This window comes from Psammomys obesus, unplaced genomic scaffold (assembly GCF_907164565.1).
Source record: "Psammomys obesus unplaced genomic scaffold, mPsaObe1.curated_primary_1811, whole genome shotgun sequence".
Classification (NCBI taxonomy): domain Eukaryota; kingdom Metazoa; phylum Chordata; class Mammalia; order Rodentia; family Muridae; genus Psammomys; species Psammomys obesus.
Window position 1 is genome coordinate 21,491,820 of NW_026590062.1, and position 19,961 is coordinate 21,511,780.

General features: G+C 50.8%; 1 protein-coding gene across 1 annotated transcript; it reads left to right on the forward strand.

Moving 5' to 3' along the window:
- Positions 1 to 1,525: 1,525 nt before the first annotated feature.
- On the forward strand, positions 1,526 to 19,498 carry Castor2 (cytosolic arginine sensor for mTORC1 subunit 2). Its single transcript, XM_055606034.1, has 9 exons — positions 1,526 to 1,650; positions 3,203 to 3,273; positions 10,727 to 10,920; positions 11,086 to 11,218; positions 11,622 to 11,745; positions 12,593 to 12,703; positions 13,086 to 13,168; positions 13,618 to 13,712; positions 13,801 to 19,498. Exons 1-9 carry the CDS (start codon positions 1,526 to 1,528, stop codon positions 13,864 to 13,866), a joined length of 1,002 nt encoding a protein of 333 aa, XP_055462009.1. The 3' UTR covers positions 13,867 to 19,498.
- Positions 19,499 to 19,961: the final 463 nt, after the last annotated feature.

The window sequence follows — 19,961 nt, forward strand, 5'->3', positions numbered from 1 at the left end:
GAAGAGGCCCAGGGGTGAAGAACACAAAATGAATGACAGTTTTTGAAGGAAGTGATTCTTAAAGGCCAAGCTGCTCACAGTTGTGAGGTTTTGAGAGGGACCCTCAGCACATACCTATATAATAAAAATTAAGAATGCTTAGCTGGAAGCTAGGCATAGTGGCTCATGGCGTTAATGCCAGCACTCGAGTGGCAGAGGCAGGTGGATCTCAGTGAGTTCAAGGACAGCCTGGCCTACAGAGTGAGTTCCAGGACAGCCAGGGCTACACAGAAAAACCCTGTCTTGGGGAATGGGAATGCTTAAAGGGCCAGAGGGGGAGAAATAGGTGAGGCCTGGAGGTCTAGGGGGTGGGATCAAGCCTCAGGGAGGAGATGTCTACACTAGAGTAATAAAGACCATCTAAAGATGGAGTCAGACATGGGCCACAACCAAAACCGACAGCTAAAAGAGCTAGAAGAACCAGCCATCAACAGGGAGTTTGAGTGGCATTGACCTAGAGAGCAAGGGACTTCAGTTACTAGGCAACTGGTCAACAGCCTCAGGCAACACCCGAGGGGGGGGGCCCTCCAGGGAGTGTCATTTGCAATTAATAGTGTCTGGGATGTAGGGAGATGGCCACAGGACCACAAATTGCTTAACGCAAGGGTTTGACTTCCAGTGTTCTTACCTTCCCGTGTTGACAGAAAGTTGGGTATCCTTAGGAGATGACTGGACTGTTGTGCAGAGCAAGGAACGTAGGAAATCCATTGGGTCTCCAGTCCCATTAGGAGAGGTTAGGAGAATGTGAGCTCCTTTGTCCAAACTTAGTGAGGACAGGGCAAACAAAGAAACTGGGGTATGGCTCAGCACTAGATCTGAGCATTAGACCTTCAGTGAGGGGCTGGGTGTGGTAGAATGCCTGCCTAGAATTTCCCTGTAAGGGGTTGGGGATTGTGGCTTAGCATGCAAGGCCCTGGGTTTCAACCCTGGCACCTAAAAAAAAAAAAACAGGTGTTGTCAAGCTGGTAACCCGTCACTGTGGAGGCTAAAGCAGAAGGATCAGGCGTTGAAGCAGGGGAACTGCTGCAAGCCATCCTGGGTCTATGTGCAACCATGAGGACCTGAGTTTAGATCCGAGCCCCCGAGCCCAGGTATTGTGTGGCCCTTGTCTTAGAAGCCATATGGTGGGAGTTGCAGATACAGAGGCGGAGATTCCTGGGGCTTGCTGGCTGCCAGGCTAACCAAAATAATGTGAGCTCCAAGCTACAGGGAGACCCTGCCACAAAGAATGAGAAGGATAGCGGGGGACACCCAACACCCTCGGCTGGCTTCTCATACATATGGGCACATGTGACAGCACACACATCCAGATATCTCGAACACACACACAGAAACAAAGGAGACTGGTCTGAATGGTCGGTGGTGGCTCTCAGCCTTCCTAGTGCTGCGCCCCTCTAATACAGTTCCTCATGCTGTGATAACCCCCCAACCATTAGAACTTTCATTGCTACTTCATAACCATGGCTGGCTACCGTCGTGAATCGTAATGGAAGTGTCTGGTATGCAGGAGGTCTGCCGTGTGGCCGCTGCAGGGGCTGTGACCCCCCAGGCCCACAGGCCCGGAACTGCTGCCCTTGAGGAAGCTCCCACATGCAGAGCCCTTGGTGACCAGTGAGAGCAACAGGTCCTTCTGCCCCCTCTGCCCTAAAGGTCCTCTCTCAGCCTGTGTGCACACTGAATGGAGATGGATGTCCACCAGCTGGCCGGCCCCCCGGGACATGTCACTTCAACAACTTCTTTTTTTATACCTCATGTCCACAGAGGCCCTAGTTGCCCTCTGCTGGTGTTTATGCCCTCCTGACCAGTGTGTCCGGTCTATTTCTGGAGTGTCCCTACAGCCCTGAGGGTGGCTGGAGTGTCATGCCCTCTCCTGTAGACCAGGTTCTCGGGCAGCTGGGAGGCCCCATCCCTCCCAGCACGCACCTGCTTCAGCCCTCCAGAACCTGAGAGCTTTAAGGTTCTCTGAGGATCTGAGGCCCCTATAAGGAACCCCACAGGAGTACTGATGGCCACCTACAAGGTGACAGTTTACTTGAGTCCTTTGAGGCAGTGAAATATTGTGTAGGTTAGAGTTGACAGTTGACCAGGCCGTAGTGGTGCACACCTTTGCTCCCAGCACTCTGGGAGGCACAGGTAGGTGCATCTCTGAGTTCAAGGCCAGCCTGGTCTACAGAGTGCCAGGACAGCCAAGGCTACACAGAGAAACCCTGTTTCAAGGGGGAAAATAAGTTACAAGTTGACAGTGGGGCAGACATGGACAGAGAAACCAACAAGGGCTGGCGAGATGGCTCAGTGGCTGAAAGGGACTGCCACCAAGTCTGACAACCTGAGTTCAATACACAGAACCGACTCCCACAAGTTGTCCTCTGGCAGCTGCACGTGCACCACAGCCTGCTCACGTGTGCACAGACACAAATAAATGAAAAGGGAAGAAGCAAAAAGTCAAGAAGATGAGGAATGGGTGCTAGCCGGCCCCAAACAGGCATTTTCTTTGTTGGTCGGTTGTTTGGGTTTCAGGACTTGTGAATTTAGTGTGTGTATGAGTGTGCCTCTGTGAGTTTCTGTGTGCCGCATGGAAGTGAGAAGGCATTGGTGCCGGAACTGAAGTTAGAGGCAGTTGTAAGCCACTTGATACGGATGCTTGGAACCCAGCCTGAGTCCCCACAAGGGCGGTGAGTGCTGTTAGAGCCATCCCTTCAGCCCCTTGAAGATCAGGTTTGTGGCGTATCATTTAACACAGGGCAAAGGTTGCTTTCCTAGTTAGTTGTGGTGCATATCTGTAATCCCAGCCCTTCGTAGGTAAAGGATTGGGACAGTTGCAGGACAGTATTGCTGCATGATGGATGGATGAGATGGGAGTCAGCCTGGGCTACAAGAGACTGTCTCAAAAAAAAAAAAAAAAAGTCACCCTTTTTAGTGGATAGTTCTTCGGGTTTAATACAGAGGTCTGATTTTGCAGCTACCACCACATACCAGAGAGTACACAAGGGACTTGACCTTGTAGCTTATTGGTACAAAACCTGCCTAGAATTCCCCAGTGAGGGGCTGGGCCTGTGGCTCAGTGGGAGAATGCCTGTCTAATCTCTCCCAGTGAGAGGTTGGGGGGTTGGCTCAGCAGGGTCCTTCCCAAACTGACCAGATATTCCTGTGTCTTTCCACTTAGGTGCAAGTTTTTCAGCCTGACAGAGACCCCCGAGGACTACACCATCATCGTAGATGAGGAGGGCTTCCTTGGTAAGTATTTCTCTACCCATGCTGGGCTACCTCCCTGCCTCCTAATTTCTTTTTCTATTTTCTTGTTATTTTCGTTGTTAAGAAGAGTTTGAAGGGAAGCTGTTTTGGGGATTTTTGTGCCTTTGTTTGTTTGGAGATTTGGATTTTTTTGTTGGTGATGACTTTTTTACTTTTTTCATTTACTGATTTATTTTGTGTATGTATACACACGTGCCAGAGCATGGGTGTGGAGGTCAGAGGGCAACTTGTGGAAGTCAGTTCTATCTTCTACCATATGGGTTGCTGAGATTGTAGTCAGCTCATCAACCTTGGTACAAACATGTTTACCTACTGGGCCATCTCACTGGTCCTTGTTTGTTTGTTTGTTTGTTTGTTTGTTTGTTTGTTGAGGTAGGGTCTCCCAGCATAGCCCAGGCTAACCTCAAGCTTATGTTCCTCCCAGCAGCTGGGATGATAGGAATGTGATCCCATGCCTGACTATCTTTTGTCCATTTTTTTTTTAATGTTTTTAATACAAAGACATTTTTATTTAGTTAATGTATATGTGTCTGTGCCTGTATATACGAATTGCACCACATGCATGCTGAAGACTGAAGAGGTCAGAAGAAGGCATCAGCTCCTCTGGAACTAGAGTTACAGGCCATTGTGAGTTACCATGAGGGAGTGGGAACCAAAACCAGGTCCTTTGCAAGAGCAGTAAGTGCTCTTAACCACTGAGCTATCCCTCTAGCCCTATTTTTTTTTCATTTCTTCATTTAAATATCATTCAGTTATCCTAAAATTCATCCTTCTGAGGACTAAAAAGATGGCTCAGTGCATAGAGCACAAGCTGAACTTCCAGAGGACCTGTGTTCAATTCCCAGCACCACATGGGTGCCTCAAAACCATCTGTAACTCCAGTCCCAGAAGATATAATGCCTTCTTCTAATATCTGTGAGCTCCAGGCACACACATGGTACACAGACAACATTCAGACAAACACCCATGCACATAAAATAATAAAACAATAATTTTTTTCAAAACTTAACCACCATTTGCCAGTCAGTGGTAGCACATAATCCAAATAATTTGGAGGCAGAGGCAGATGGATCTCTTGAGTTCAAGGCCAGCCTGGTCCACAGAGGGATTTCCAGGACAACCAGGGCTACACAGAAAAACCTCAAAAAAAAAAATTTTTTTAACCACTATTTTTGATATGTAGGTGTAGCAAGTTTTGTTTTTGAGACAGTCTCAAGTATCCTAGACTGGCCTCAGACTCTCTACTTAGCTGAAGATGACTTTGAACTTCCGATTTTCCTGTCTCTCTTCAAGTGCTGACATTACACATCTGGTTTATGCCACGCTTCTGGCAAAACACTGGGTTTCTTGCAGGCTAGGGCAGCACTCTCCTTGACCCTCAGTGAGCTTGCGAGAATGTTCAATCACCTCAAAATGAAGCCCTGTACCTATTAGCAGTTATCACGTGTCCTCACCAAAATCTGATGCCTACTTTTGTTTGTTAGAGAAGCTTTTTTGAGCCAGGCACACACCTTTAATCCCAGCAAGCAGATCTCTGAGTTCAAGGCCATCCTGATCTACATAGTGAGTTCTAAGGCAGCCAAGGCTATAGAGTCAGACCCTGTCTCAAAAACAACGACACTGGACTTACTTAGTCATTTAGTTTCGAAGTTCTAGAGCTGATAGTGTCTATGGTAGGTATGTGCTGTACTGCTGAGCCTCACTCGTAGCGCAGTCTCTGGCTTTCAGTGATTTCCCAGAGGCTGTCTGCAAATGGAAATGCACTTGTCTTGTCTTGCCTGCAGAGGGAGCCTTTGAACGTCCTCACAGGTGTTGGCAGTCCTGGGAAAACTCTTAAGTGACAGTCTTCAGAAGTCTGTGGCGAGAGCTAGGAGGGCAGGCACAGGTACCTCAGTATCTAAGAGACTGAAATAGGGGATCAGTAATTCAGAGTTAGCCTGAGTTACATTGGAAGACCTTGTATTCAAGCTCAAAGGGCTGGGGTGTGGCTCAAGGGTAGAGCACCTGCCTAGTGGGGTCCATCCTCAACAAGAGTATAAAATCATGACTTGGATCTTGGAATTGCTTCACCTGCTACTCCTGAGCTTCCTCAATGAAAAAACATACTCTAGTGATAGCTGTCATTCCAAAAACAAAAAAGCAAACTTTTGATAGAAGTGATAGTTGCCACTAAGGCAGGAGGGTCTCCTCACCACATCAACAGCTTCAGCAGGAACCTTGAAATCTAATTCTAGTGGTCCACAGGCTTAAAGTTAAGTATACATTTTACAGAGGACGAACCAGCCGTCAGTCAACAAAGTAAACTCAAGGCTAGCCTGGGCTACATGAGACCTTTAGACTGGAAAAATGCCTCAGGACTTAAGAGCACTTACTATTGCAGAATTGATCTGAGGTCAGTTTTCAGTCTCCGTTTCAGGCAGCTCACAGTAACTCCAGCTCCCAGGGATCCGACTCCCTCTTCTGGCCTCCATAGGCACTTGCACACACATGAACATACAATACATACAATACATACATACATACATACATTCAGTTTGATTGGGGTTCTGTTTTTTTGTGTTTTGTTTGGTTTGGTTAATTGGGTTGGGTTTGGGTTTTGGTTTTTCGAAGCAGGGTTTCTCTGTGTAGCCTTGGCTGTCCTGAACTCACTTTGTAGACCAGGCTGGCCTCAAACTCATAGAGATCTGCCTGCCTCTGCCTCCCTGAGTGCTGAGATTAAAGACCTAGAAATACATAGTTTTTAAAAATAAAAATATATAAATAGGTCTGATGACATTGTCACACTGATACAGAAAACATTAACCACTGAACATGTATGCCTCTGACCCTACCAGAATCATAAAAAAAAAAAAAAAAATAGCTTAAGTTGTGCTCCAGACACCTGAGGCGTTATCTACTTCATCGTTGTGTGACTGCCCAGTAACTTCCACCTGAGCTTCCTGACTTGCCGCCATCAGGAGGTGGAGTCGACACCAGGAACAAAGGGGGACCACTTCACAAAGCTGGAATTCAGGGTACCCAGGCTCCTGGGAGACAATAAGGGCATCAGATGCCACCCCCTAAGAAGTCCTTTCTGTTAGGAAGTTTGGGATCCTTAGAATTCTAAAAACAAGAGGCTAGGAAACGGACCAGTTCATAAAGTGCTTGCCAAGCAAGTAGGAAGAACTGAGTTCATATTCCCTGAACCCATAGGAAGGAAAGAGGGAAGGGAGAGAGGGAGGGAAGGAGGGAGGAAGGGAGGGAGGGAGGGAAGAAGGAAAGAAAAAAGAAACTGGGCATGTTATGTGCTTGTAACCAGAACTAGAGTTTACAGAGGCAGGAGGATTTGTGATGCTCCCTCTCCAGCCAGTCTGGTTCAGTGAGAGACCCTGTCTCAAAAACACAGGGACTTGATTGCTCGGTGGGTAAGGACGCCTAACAACCTGAGTTCCATCCCCACAATGACATGTGGAAGGAGAAGACTGACTCCCACAAGTTGTTCTGACCGCCACATGTATATCGTGGCACACAGGCCTGCATAAGTACATATACACACGGTAAGAACTTAAAAAAAAAAGATGTGAGCAATTAAGAAAGACACCAACTAGACCTCTCACGCACATGGATGCACACGGGTACACACAGAAAAGAACTGAGACAGGGCAAGGTGTTCCTGGAGAGACAGGTAGAAAGGACAAAGCCTGCCACCTGGGCCGCAGGTAGTCCAAGAAGCTCAGGGCTCCGGGATTAACCCTGCGCTGGTCGCTTCTCTTTTCTCTTTCCTGTGAAGCGGCCTGCCTCTCCATTACTACCTGGCTGACCACAGGCCCTTCTGAGTCAGCAGGACCAATGGGCTTCTCCAGGCTATGGTCACCATGGCGACTGAGCTAGGCAGATAGGATTCTGATGGACTTCAGTCAGCATCCCCTCCTCCCAAGCCATCCTTTTTGGAGCCTGGCCCAGCCGTGCCCCTGTCCTTGTCTCTTAACAGTGCTTCCAACCCCATCTCTTTGGAGACTCTAGATATTTTGAATGTTTGGAGCCTAGATATTTTGAATCTTCTTTTTTGCTTATTTGGTTTAAAAAAAAAATTTTTTTTTGAAGCATTATCCCATATATCTCAATCTAGTAGCATCAAGGATGACCTTAAACTCCTGATCCTCTGCCTCCACTTCCCAGGTGCTAGGACCACAGGCCTACACCACCACATCTGGTTTTATATGGTACTGGGGCTGGTTGTGGATACCAGAGGCATTCTGCCAAGCACTGCATGTCCTCAGCCCATTTTTGTCGATGTTTGTTTTGGGAGGGTTGGAATGCAAGCTCACCATGTAGCCCAGGCTAGCTTGGAATTCAAGCTTCCTCTGCCTCAGTCTCCCAAGGAGCTGGTATGACAGGTGCACGCCACCATACTACACCTGCTTTTGTCTTTGAGTCTTGGTTTGGTTGCTCCCAATCTAGAGAAATTGGGTAAATTGCTAGTCCCTTCCAAACATCTGTGTGGAGTGGACAGCTGTGCTTCCTCTACAGGGTCCCTGTGGTGTGCATAGCTTCATAGTCCACTTCTTCCCATATCTCTGTCCTACTCCGTGCCAGGAATGGGGCCAGGGGGTCTTAGCAGGAGCGTGAGATTTTATGAAGAATCTAATAGGAATCTCTGGGCTTATATCCGTGGAGGTACTGTATAAATGGTGCTGTGTGACATTTCCTGGGGAGACATAAACAAACATCTCTTCACCCCAGATAGGGCACCAACAGCAGACCCAAGAAGATTCCACCCAAGTCTAGCTTATTGAGCCTGTAAGTTTATTGGGGATCTGTAAGTTTACTTACAGGAACATGGATGAGTCAAAGGCAGCAGGATCACCAAAAGTCCTCACCAGCATGGGTGATGACTCATGAAACCTGCATCCCTGCAGCTCCCTGCACAACCTGAAGACAGCTCCTCCAGAGTCTCCTTCTCCCAGCGACTGTATCAGGGGCTCTGTGAGGCTTGTAAGCTTCAGGATCTTCCTGAGCCCTGTGACATTAGGGGTTTGGTTACTCTGTTTGTTTGATTTGGCTTGGTGAGACATAGTCTTCACTAAGTATTGGCTGTAGATGAGGCTGGACTTGAGCTCATAGAGATCCTACCTGCCTCTGCCTCCTGAATGCTGTGGTTAAAGGTTGGTGCCACCATGCCCAGAGCCTTGTAAGTTTTGTTGGCTTCCTGGTTTTTCCAGAGCCTATCTCCAGGAGGGAATGCTTCTGTTTAGAAACATAGCTCCCTGACTTTTGGGTGCCTGTATCTCATGCCCGGGATTCCTTGGAGACTGTCTCTCATGGATGGGACAAAGGTTGAGAGAAATAGGAACTCATGGGGTGGAGCTCAGTTGGTAGATCCTAGCCTGGCATGCATAGAGCCCTGGGTTCCACACCCAACACTGCATAAACCTGATGTAGTGGTCTGATGCCCGTCATCCCAATGATCAGGGGGTGGAGACAGGGATCCTCAGCTACATAGCTAGTTTAAGGCCAGCCTGGGATACATGAAACCTTGTCTCAAATAAAAAGTGGGGTGGTGAGCTGACTGTGTGGGTAGTTTTGCTTTCTGTACAGGTCTAGTGACCTGAGTTCAGTCACATCGAATAGGAGAAAACCAACTCCAGTTATCCTCTGACCTGTACGTCCACACCCTGCCATATACACCCACTCAAACGCATCATGTACACATACATACATGTGATAATAATAAATAAGGGGCTGGAAAGATGGCTCAGTAGTTAAGGGCGCTTGCTGTTGTTGCAAACAACCCAACTTTGGTTCCCGGCATGCGGCTCACAACCATTTTATGGCTCCAGTTCCAGGGAATCAGATGCCCTCTTCTGGCCTCCAAGGGCAACTGTGTTGGCATACTTTTTTAAAAGACTTTTATTTACATTTCTTATATATCTTTCTCCCTACTCCACCCCAGTCCCTTCCAACATCCCAAAACTAGGTAGGAGAGAGAAAGGGTTAGTGAGAGAGAGTGGGCCACAGTTCTCTTAGCTACTTCCTGCTGGTTAGGGTTGTTTGGTTCCTTGGAACCAGTCCAATCCTCCTTTCAGGAGATCTCCAGCTTCTTGTCTCACTGCATCAACAGCAACCAGGAGTCCCAGGGGGAAAGCAGCAGCAGCAACAGCGTTGTTCTTTCTTGGAGCTCCTCAACACTTTCTGGACTCTGGCATGTATTCTCTCCAGAGTCCTAAGATTTCAACTGTCTGCAGCTTGCAAGGAGCTCCTCTCAGCCCGCACAAAGCTGCTGTGGGCTATCTGATTCAGTCCCACATCCCACACCTGGGATTAAAACAAGAACATGTTTATATCCACAACATCACTGCATTTACATGTGCACATGAACACACACACAGAATGAGAATAAATCTTGGGGCTGGAGAGATTACTCAGCAGTTAAGAGCACTGGCTGCTCTTACAGAAGACCTGGGCTCCATTCTCAGCACCCACATGGTGGCTCACACCCGTTTCTAAGTAACTCCAGCCCATGAGAGCCTCTCTCCTAGCCTCCAAGGGCATTAAGAATGAGTGTGGTATATAGGCATAAATGCAGGCAAACTATTCATATACACACAAAAAAATTAAAAAGGAAAGTTTTTAAAATTTTTATTAAAACAAACAAACAAACCAACAGAAGACTTAGGAATTCAGGGCTGAAGAGGTAGTTCAGTAGTTAAGAGGACCCTGGGATTAATCTGACACCCAGTAGTGGTTTACAACCATCCCTGACACCAGTTCCAGTGGATCTAATGCCCTTTTGTGGCCTCTACAGGCACCAGGGACGCATGTGGCACACAGACAAAAAAGGAGACAACATGCACATAAAATAGAGTAATAAAATATATTTAAAAAAAAAAAAAACTAAGAGTTCACTAAGACATTACCAACTCTGCTTTACAACAGAGGAAACTGAGGCTGGACACAGACAGAACAACTTGGCAGGTGCTTTAGGCCCCATTGAGTTACCCAGCATACTATAAGCCGTCCGGGATGTCACCTGCTCAGCCTTCCCTAGAAAGCACCTTTGAGCCATCCTGTTAACTAAATGAGGACACTGGAGGCTGGAGATAGTTAAATGTACTTGCTGCTTTCCAGAGGACTTGTGTTTGGTCCCCAGCACCGATGTCTGGTGGCTTACAAACATTTGTAACTCCAGTTCCAGGGGGCATCCCATGCCCTCTTGTGGCCTCCTCAGCAATTACATTCACGTGCACATACCCACACAAAGGCACACACATGCACATAAATAAAAATATTTTTTAAGTGAGGAAACTGAGGCGCAGAGACAGACAAGACAGTCTCTAAGACATCAGCCATCCTTACATCTCTGCCTACCTCTCAAGCATGGCCTGGTCTGGCCTGGGAACACCCAGGCCCCACGCAAGTCACCGAAACTATCATCCGTGTCGCCCGCCCCTTGCAGAGCTGCCCTCTTCCGAGCACCTGAGCGTGGCTGATGCCACCTGGCTGGCGCTGAATGTGGTGTCTGGTGGCGGCAGCTTCTCCAGCTCCCAGCCCATCGGTGTTACGAAGATCGCCAAGTCTGTCATCGCTCCACTGGCTGACCAGAACATCTCCGTGTTTATGTTGTCTACCTATCAGACCGACTTCATCCTGGTGAGTCATGGCTGTGGTGACTGGCTGCGCCCTCTCAGTGTCACACACACGCTGCTGCTTCTAGCAGACGCGTTATCCTGTCCCGTCTGCTGCTCTGCTCCTCACCTCAGCCCTGTGTGCTAAAGCGGGATGAGCTGGGACTCAGACTCCACTTTCCATCCTCAGGTGCGTGAGCGTGACCTGCCCTTTGTCACTCACACCTTGTCCTCCGAGTTCACCATCCTTCGGGTTGTCAATGGAGAAACGGTGGCGGCTGAGAATCTCAGCATCACCAATGGCTTTGTGAAGCCCAAGATGGGTGAGTTGGGATTGAGGGAAGCGTCCCCAGCAGAAGGCCCTGCTCTCGGAGTCCACCTGGTGTTCACTGGTTTTCAGGTGCAGCGGGCAGGAACTGGCCAAAAGTGGCTCCTGTCTCAACCCAGCTCATGGTGTTGGTGTTCCTCTGGCAGAGACCATGGAATAGAGGCTTAGAGCAAAGGAGCTAAGCCAGTGGGTGCTGTTGGGAAGGACATCGTTGCTTCCAGAGCCACTTGTACAGAGCCCCCAGGGTCCTGAAGGGAAACTTAAGAGTCAGTGCAGTTTGTGTGCTGGGGGGTGGGAGAGCCGCATGGGCTGCTCTGAACAAGGTCTGGGGCTGAACCAGCTCCTTCACACGAAAAGTTCTACTCTGGCCTTAAATCTTGTGTCCTGTGCTCTTTCAGTCCAGAGGCCAGTCATCCACCCACTGTCCAGTCCAAGCAACAGGTTCTGTGTCACAAGCCTGGACCCTGACACGCTGCCGGCTGTCGCCACTCTCCTCATGGATGTGATGTTCTACTCCAACGGGTAGGTCCCTGCGGTGAGGTGCTGGAGTGGGGGCAGACATGAAGATACTGCTCCACCCAGGAGGCCTGACTCTACCCATAAAAAACAGTCTGAGGGAGGAGGCGCATTCTGCCCAGGACCCTGAGGGGGAAGGGGGACACGAAGGCCTGCCTAAGAAGCAAGTCTAAGGGAGGAGGCATGGTTCCACCAAGGAATCCAGTCTACATGGAGAGGGACCGTTCTACTCAGGAACCCGGTCTGAAGGGGGAGCCGTGATGTGCCTGTCAACTCTTACATTCTTTCTACCCCTTCGTGTTTTTCTAACGTGGGTGATGGGGTTGGGGGTTGATACAAGATGTCTCACTTAGGGCTGAGAACTCAACCGTCAGTCTCCACGCTTTGTCCAGATGAGTGTCTGCATTAAGTGCTGCCTGGTGCAGAGAGATGCTACTCTCTCCACACTAATGCAGCACTAATTAGCAGGAGTAGGACAGAAATATTTAGAAGGCTAAGTAACAAGAGGATTTTCCCCAGGGGCTGTGACCTCCCAAGCCACAGCTTTTGACCAGGTTTACAGTCCCAGGCATGAATTCCCTCTTGTGAAGCTCATCCTAGTTTTAAGCAGAAAGTCGTTGGTTACACCAATAACCATCATGCTACTATGGCACCAGTGGATACATCTTGCCTAGCAAGTCGGTATTGTAGTAGCATTCAGGGTCTATGACTTCCTGAGTTCCTTGGGCTAGATAGGCTTTTGATGGAGGCAAGGCACAGGCAAGACCAGCCTCTCCTGCCAGACTGGGGGGTGGCAGATAGCATGAAGGATGTGGCGGGAGCCCCATTCTCACAGCTCCATCTTGATCCCCAGAGTGAAGGACCCCATGGCCGCCAGTGATGACTGTGGCCACATCCGCTTCTTCTCCTTCTCTCTTATTGAGGGCTACATCTCACTGGTGATGGACGTACAAACCCAGCAGAGGTAGGTAGGGGTCCTGTGTGGAGGTTAGCGGGGGACTGGGTGAGAGCACACACTTTCTTCCCGATCGGTCTGCCCTATTTCCTTCACTGGAGATGTTCCTACAGGTGCAGGCGTCATCCAAGGTCCACAGCAAGAGGGGCCAAAGTGGAGATGGGAGCCACCGTCTCAATGCCATCTGTCCCCAGGGTCTCACCCCAGCATTGGCTGCCCTTCCTGCCCCTCGTGGCACTGCCATGTCCTTGAATCCTGTGCTGTCCCACCTGAGAGATAGCCATTCAGTCACTCTGGCCCTATAATGCTCCCATAAAGCAGAGAAGGCTCCCCGGAGCTGAGGAAAGCACCAGTTAGCAGCAGCCTCAAATCCTTCTTACTCCCTCTAAAGGTTCCCGAGTCATCTGCTATTCACGAGCGCGTCTGGAGAGCTGTGGAAGATGGTGCGGATAGGAGGACAGCCTTTGGGATTTGGTGAGCCTGTAGGGTCTAGCGTGTGTGTGCAGGGGTCTATGCATGAGCCCAGGGGACCTGGCCAGCTCCACCCACTGCATAAACAAGGAGATCAATGGTAAAGCAGGCCAAGGCCCCCATTCTGACAGATCCCTTGCTGGTGACAACTATACGAAGGCCTCAGGAGACCAATGAGTGGACTTCACCAGAAGGCCTTTATTTTCCCCACAACTGAAAAATTCATGCAGTGGGGCTGGGAGGGAGACTTAACAGTACAGTGTTTGTCTAGAATCCTCCAGTGAGGGGCTGGAGTGTGGCTCAGTGGTAGAGCACCTGCCTAGAATCCCCCAGTGAGGGGCTGGGGTGCGGCTCAGTGGTAGAGCACCTGCCTAGAATCCCCCAGTGAGGGGCTGGGGTGTGGCTCAGTGGTAGAGCACCTGCCTAGACTCTAAGCACCCATATTTCCCTAGATGAGTGTGGTATTGTAGCCCAGATCTCCGAGCCCTTGGCAGCCGCAGACATCCCAGCATACTACATCAGTACTTTCAAGTTCGATCATGCATTGGTAAGTGGCCCCCGGAAAGAGGCAGGGTGAGTAGGGAACAGGTACCTGGACTAATGCACTTGTTTTTCCCTGTGTTTCCTGCTTGCAGGTTCCAGAAGAGAATATTAGTGGGGTTATCCATGCCCTGAAGGTCAGTCAAGGAGGGAAGCATTAGAAAAGGCTCATCTCTGGGCTCCTCCCTGCCACAGCCCACCTGGGCCTTTCCCTAACGAAGGTTATTCTTGCAGTATTTCCCTAAGGACTTGAAAGATCGGCCCTGGGACCCTAAGGACAGGGCCTCTGGGACACTCCCCGATTCCTGAATCCTCCAGGCCGGGGCCTAAACCAAGGCCATCCCTCATCCACCTCCTGCCTTCCAGAGTCCCTAGCCTTTTCAATAATGACTCCGTTTCCCCCCAGTGGAGACGTGCCCATCTTCCTCCCCAATGTTCCAGCCCAGAAAGTGGTCTGTGAGGCCCAGGAGGCTTGGGAACAGCCCACGGCCTCACATACAGCCCACAGCAAACACCAAAGGAAGCTGTCGCCTCCCACGAGACCTCGGGACATCTTAGGATGTTGCTGGCGCAAGGTTGGGTATACAGAGCTGGGGAAGCCCCCATGAGGCCCCACCCCCAGGATCAATGGAATGGTGGCTGCTCTATTTTCAGAGGCTTCGGGGCTGGTTCCCTCAGAATGGAGGCCAGCAGGCTGCCCTCAGGTCATAATGGCCAGTGATTCTCAGACAGTAGCAGTGGGCTCCCTACCCCCAAGCTGGGGGGGTGGGGAGACAATATCCTAGAACCCTACCTGCCGACTACACAGGGCCTGTTCTGATTCCCACTATGACTGCCAAGAGGGGCCCTGGACCAACCTCCCACCCAGCACTTGTCCCTGGAGGAGGAAGGAATCCCAGGACACCTCTCTCCCACCAGCCTAGAGCACCAGCTTCTATCTCTTCTCTTTTCGCTCTCCCCGGACCCAACATGGGCAAACAAAGACTCAGTTTTCTTCCGGCAGTGGGCACCCCCACCAGCCCAGGCCTAGGGTGCCTTGAGCTGTGTCCACCTCCCCAGCTGTCACTTAGACCAGCTGGGAGTTGTCTCCCCTTCATTTTCTCTCTTCCCCACTTTCAGGGGACAAAGAGGCCCCAGGTCAAATACCTGCTGGAAATCACAGCCAGCAGCAGTCAGTGGCCATGGTGATAGCTGGGAGGCGGCTGGGCTAGGCATCCGTAGAGAAGAATCACGGTTGCAGTTTGCTTACTCATTGTTTGTGCCTACAGGCAGCTGGGGAAGGAGCATTGTGTTTGGAGGAGGTGGGGCCTGTTGGAGTCTTAGCAGGGTGCGCAAGGGTCCACTGGCACTTTGCACCGTGTCTTTGGGCACAGACACGAAGGCGAACATGGATCTTAAGGATCTTGGCCTTGCCTTCTGAGGAGGGCTCTGGGTTGCAGAGCTCTGGACACCAGGACCCCATTAGCATCCCTGTAAGGCATCCCAGCGTATCACAACTGAGAGCGGCGCCATTAGCTGGGACTCCGTCAGACTTCTCACTCTTGGGGTTCTTCTCAGGCCGGTCTTGCACTGTCTCCAACAAGGTCAGAGGAGGGAATGTTTACTCACCCCTTCACAGGTCTTGTGTGAGCTGTGCTCCTTTCTTCTCTGGGCCGCAGAAGTACACTCAGGTGGAGGAAGGATTCTAAAACCATGTGGAAGCTCAGAACCGGTCATGCTAGTCAAAATCACCTCTGGTTGATTTTGGTGGGTTTGGTTTGGGCTTGGGGGGTATTAATTCCTTTTGCACAAAATCCTTACAACAACCAAATCTTATCAATTGTTTTCTGGTCCCAAAAGGGAAATGGCCGAGTGGGCAGGGCCATAGTGCGGCCCCGGAGTCTCCTTTCTCTCTCCCTGGAAGGCCTTGATTGTCCAGGGCGCACCTCTTCATAGCCCCTTCTGTCTCGCTTTCCAGTTATCCCTCCCCACCATGTAAGTGTGCTGGCGCCATGCCCCCTGCCCATAGTTCTGTGGCCCCCTAGACTTGCTAGGATAAGACTGTATTGTACACACCTATAAATACGTGTTTTATGTTGATAGAGATATATTCTGTAAATAGCATATATACTTGAGCAATATATATGTTAATATATTCTGTGTGCGCAGGACACAGGCAAGGGCCCCGCCTCATGTGCACACACACTGGGACATTTTGAGCCACCTTATATTTTTAATTCAAACATGTAGGCAATACGATGATTGGAAAAGCCTTGGGGTCCTTGAGGCCAGCCTGGAGGGGAGACAGAACCAACAGCCTCCTGCGTGTGGGGCAGCCCGTGAGGGCCAGTGTGGCCTGCTTCGTAGCTGCTGCACCCCCATTTCCACAGCCTAGAGCTCGGATGCCCTTGCTTTATCTGAGGGGATCGGGATGTTTTCGCTTACATTTTAACAGTGGTTCTCTCCCTCAGGGCCACTCTGCAAACTTTGGTAAACCCCTTGTGTTTCAGCCTCCCTCCCAGAGTCCCTTCGCATCTTAGCCGACTTTTGCTGTTGTTGTGTTATTTGTTCTCTTAAGGCAGGATCTCTTTGCATAGCTCTGGCTGTCCTGGAATTCCCTATGTAGACCAGGCTGGCCTTGAACTTCTAGAAATCTGCCTGCCTCTGCCTCCCAAGTGCTGGGATTAAAGGTGTGTGCCGTCACACCAGCTGATTTATTTTTTACTTTGTTTTATTCCTGCAAGCTTAGGAATCTCAGGTTCTCTTCCTAGGACTGACCCCACAGGACCCTGAACCATACATATTCCCCCAACTGTGTTTTCGGAGAGAAGCTGGGGCCTGGGTTCTGCCTGCCAGCCTTCAAGGGACAGTGGGTCCTGGGTAGCACTGGCATGACAAGGTCTCTACAGCTCTGCAGGGCATGACAGCCCCCAGGCCCTCCACTCTTGTGTTTTTAGTGCTGTCTCCCCCCTCCTGGTTATGTGAGGGTGACTTCTCACACACCCTCTGGCTGACCCAGCCTCTAGCAGCATGCTGGTCATCAGTCAGGGCTCTCTCAGCTCCTAGCAGCACAGAGTCGCTCTTGGCTCACGGGGAGGGTAAGAGAACGAACTGGCTGTTAGGAAGGTAAAGTTTATGGAAACTTAGCCCCACCCCCACCCCGGGCAGGGCAAGTCATGAACTCCAGAGGTGTGTGCGTCTGCCTGAAAGGCACCCTAATCAGAAAAGCGCACCCTGGGCTGTGGCTCAGCAGATAGTCGGCTCGCCTACCATTCATGAAGCCCTGGGTTCAGTTCCCAGCACTCAGGAGATGGTAGCAGACAGATCATAAGTTAAGGCTAGCCTGAGCTGAGAAGGGTCTCAAAAAAAAAAAAGTTAAATATCAACTGCACAGACTAAAAAGACCATCCAGTGTCCTCACTGACAAATGCCACCCCACCCTCAGCCCACCCCTTTGGCTCAGCCGCACAACTTGAGGCCCACCTGCTTCCCAAGAAGTTGCTTCTCCCCCACTCCCCAGCAGCATGGGCGACTGTATGTTTTCCCCACTGGGTCTCTAAAGACCCGCCCCACACACCCATAGAGGCATGCGGCCCCGCCGCCAGGGGAACCCCTTCCCTGAGCCTCCCCGCATCAGCAGTCACCCTGTCCCTGCAGGTGACGGGTTCCTGGTGCGCTGGGACAGATCCGTGGACCTGGTTCTGTCTGTGCCCATCAGCCATTGCTGAAGCCACCTGCTTAGGCTGGTGAGGTGGCCCCCCATGATGCAAGGAACTGCGCAAGTGGAAAGCTATTCGGGCAGGTGGAAAGGAGCTAGCCCCTAAGCACAAGCGGCACACACCACACACATGCCCCCCACCCCCGCCGCCTTTTGTCTGGTACATCATCTTCAAAGGTCTGAGCCACCTGCCACCAAGCCCTCCCAGGCACATTCCCCAGGCTGGCCTTTCAAAGTCCCCAGCCAGCCCTGGGCCAGCAGCCCGAGCCTCTGGATTGGATGTGGGGACGATATGGGTGAGGCAGCTGACAAAGGGAGCTGAAGGGAGAAAGGGTCTATTTTGACTCTTGAGTTTGACGGGACAGTCCACCAAGCCGGGGAAGGCATAGCAGCAGGAGTGTGAGGAGACGGTCATATTGCGCCTGGTCAGGAAGCAGGGAGAGGCGTGCTGGTGCTCAGTTGGCTTTCTCCTTTTCATTCAGGACAGGAGCCTAGCCCACAGTAGGCCTGCGCACCTCAACTAATCCAGTCTCTGACAGACCAACTCAGAGGTTTGCCTTCTAGGTGGTTCTAGATCCTGGCGAGGTGCCTGTTATCCAGCACAGGACACCCCTCGCCAACATCTGTTTTTTTTCTGGGAGCAGAACTGGGGAACCGTAGAGGATGTCAGCGCTTGGCTTGGTGGGAGGGAGCCGGAATGGAGATACTGAGCTCTTAACAGGGACAGGATACAGCTTTGGGTTTTCAAGTGATGAGCACTGCGCTGAGGGTTAGAGTACAGCCTAGGAGGGTGGAAGACCTCCCTTCTGACATCCAGAGGAAAGTGAGGCCGAGATAGCCCAGAGCCGGTCAGCCTTGCTCTGCTGTGTGGGGCTGTTGTGGAGGGCTGGAGCTAACTTAGTAGTCCTAACCTTCTCTTACATTTCAGAGTTCATCCCAGCTACCTTTTTCGTATCCATTTTCTAATCAGAAGCAGCAAAAGGACACATTTAACTGACCCCAGGGTGACCCTAGCTTGAACTCCACCCTCCCCCAAGGCTACTCAACGGGGGAAGGGAGATGCTGGGCTGTTGCTGAAGGCACCAATAGAGGCCCGAGGCCTAGGCCATGGAGCTCGTGGACATCAGTTTGGTGTTGGTGGCTTGTGGCGCTTGGTAGAAGAGGAGAGAAGCTGGGAGAGTCAAAAGCACAGGCTGGCCGCGTCCGTGTGTCAGGGTGCTGTTTATTTACGTGTGTGTGTGTGTACATGTATATTAGGCATGAGTGTGTATGTGTCTCAGAGCTGCGAGCTGCTCTGTGCAGTGTTTGGCCCTTCGCCTAACCCATGGCCAGAGTTAACCAGAAAGGGACGCAGGCCCCGGCTCCGGGGTGGAGTGTGGGGTTGCCCTGGTGGGATAGGCGCCTTCCCCCATTCTCTGCATCCCCAAGACTCTGCTCCTCAGAGGCCCGGGGAGTCCATGCAGGCAGCCTGAGCTGGCCCAGGCCCACCCGTGGGACTCTTCAGCCCATTCAGTTCTAAAGACAGTGTTCGAAGGGAGAGGCGCTGGGCACAAGAGGTGCTTCTTGCTTACGAGGAACCCTTCTTGGGAAAGGGTCCACAAAGCTAGAGACTGCAGCAATGGGCACAATTCAGGTCTCCGTGGGCTGAGCCTAGCATGGTTTCCTTCCTACTGCCTCAGTCTACCTGTATCACAGGAAGTTAGAGCAGGGTCAGCCCCAAAAGAATAGGGAGCCGAAAGTGCAGCGTAGTTCCCCCAGCCCTCCTTTTGTATGCCAAAATCATTTCCGTTATCCTGAGGCAGGGGGCAGGTGTGGGTGCCCTGCCCAGAGCCCCAGCTGACCCTCACCTGGCATGTCGTGCCCAGGTCACCAGCAACAGTGGTACTTCATCAGTCCTGCAGCGTGGGTGAAAAGGAGGACCGTTGTCTGCTCCACCTCCAGGGCCCCTGTGCGTTCGTTTTCCTTGTCAAAGAAACAAAACCCTTGAGAGTTGTGTACTGTATGATGGAGAGGGAAAAAAGTACCTAATGTTCCCCCTAAAAAAAGACAGTATATTTTGTACTTTGTAAAGTGTTCATTAAATGAAGGGGAAAAGATGGTGTTGACTGATAGCTGTCTGATTTTTATGTTGACTTATCCAGGATCACGTCTCGTGGTTTTCCCCACTTTCCACATTCTGTTCGAGAGAACGAGAGAACTTAGGTCATGGCCAGCAGAAGCAGGATAACCCTCAGGTGTAACGCCTTGAGTCTAAAAAACTGCCCAGAGTGAGAAGGGTTATCCCAGCTACTGAGGCTGTGTAAGAAGTTGCCCCAAAACAGTGTCTTAAAATGATCTATATCTGCATCCCAGCACTCGGGAGGCTTGGGCAGGGTGATGGAGGGTTCCAGGCTAGCCTCAGCTACACAGTGAGACCTCAAATAAAAAGGGCTGGGGAGGTGACTCAACGGTGAAGAACGCTGGCTCTTAAGCAGGTTCTCCAAACACCTGGGTTCAATTCCCAGCACACACCACGGTGATTCACAAGCATCTGTAACTCCAGCCCCAGGGAATCTGACG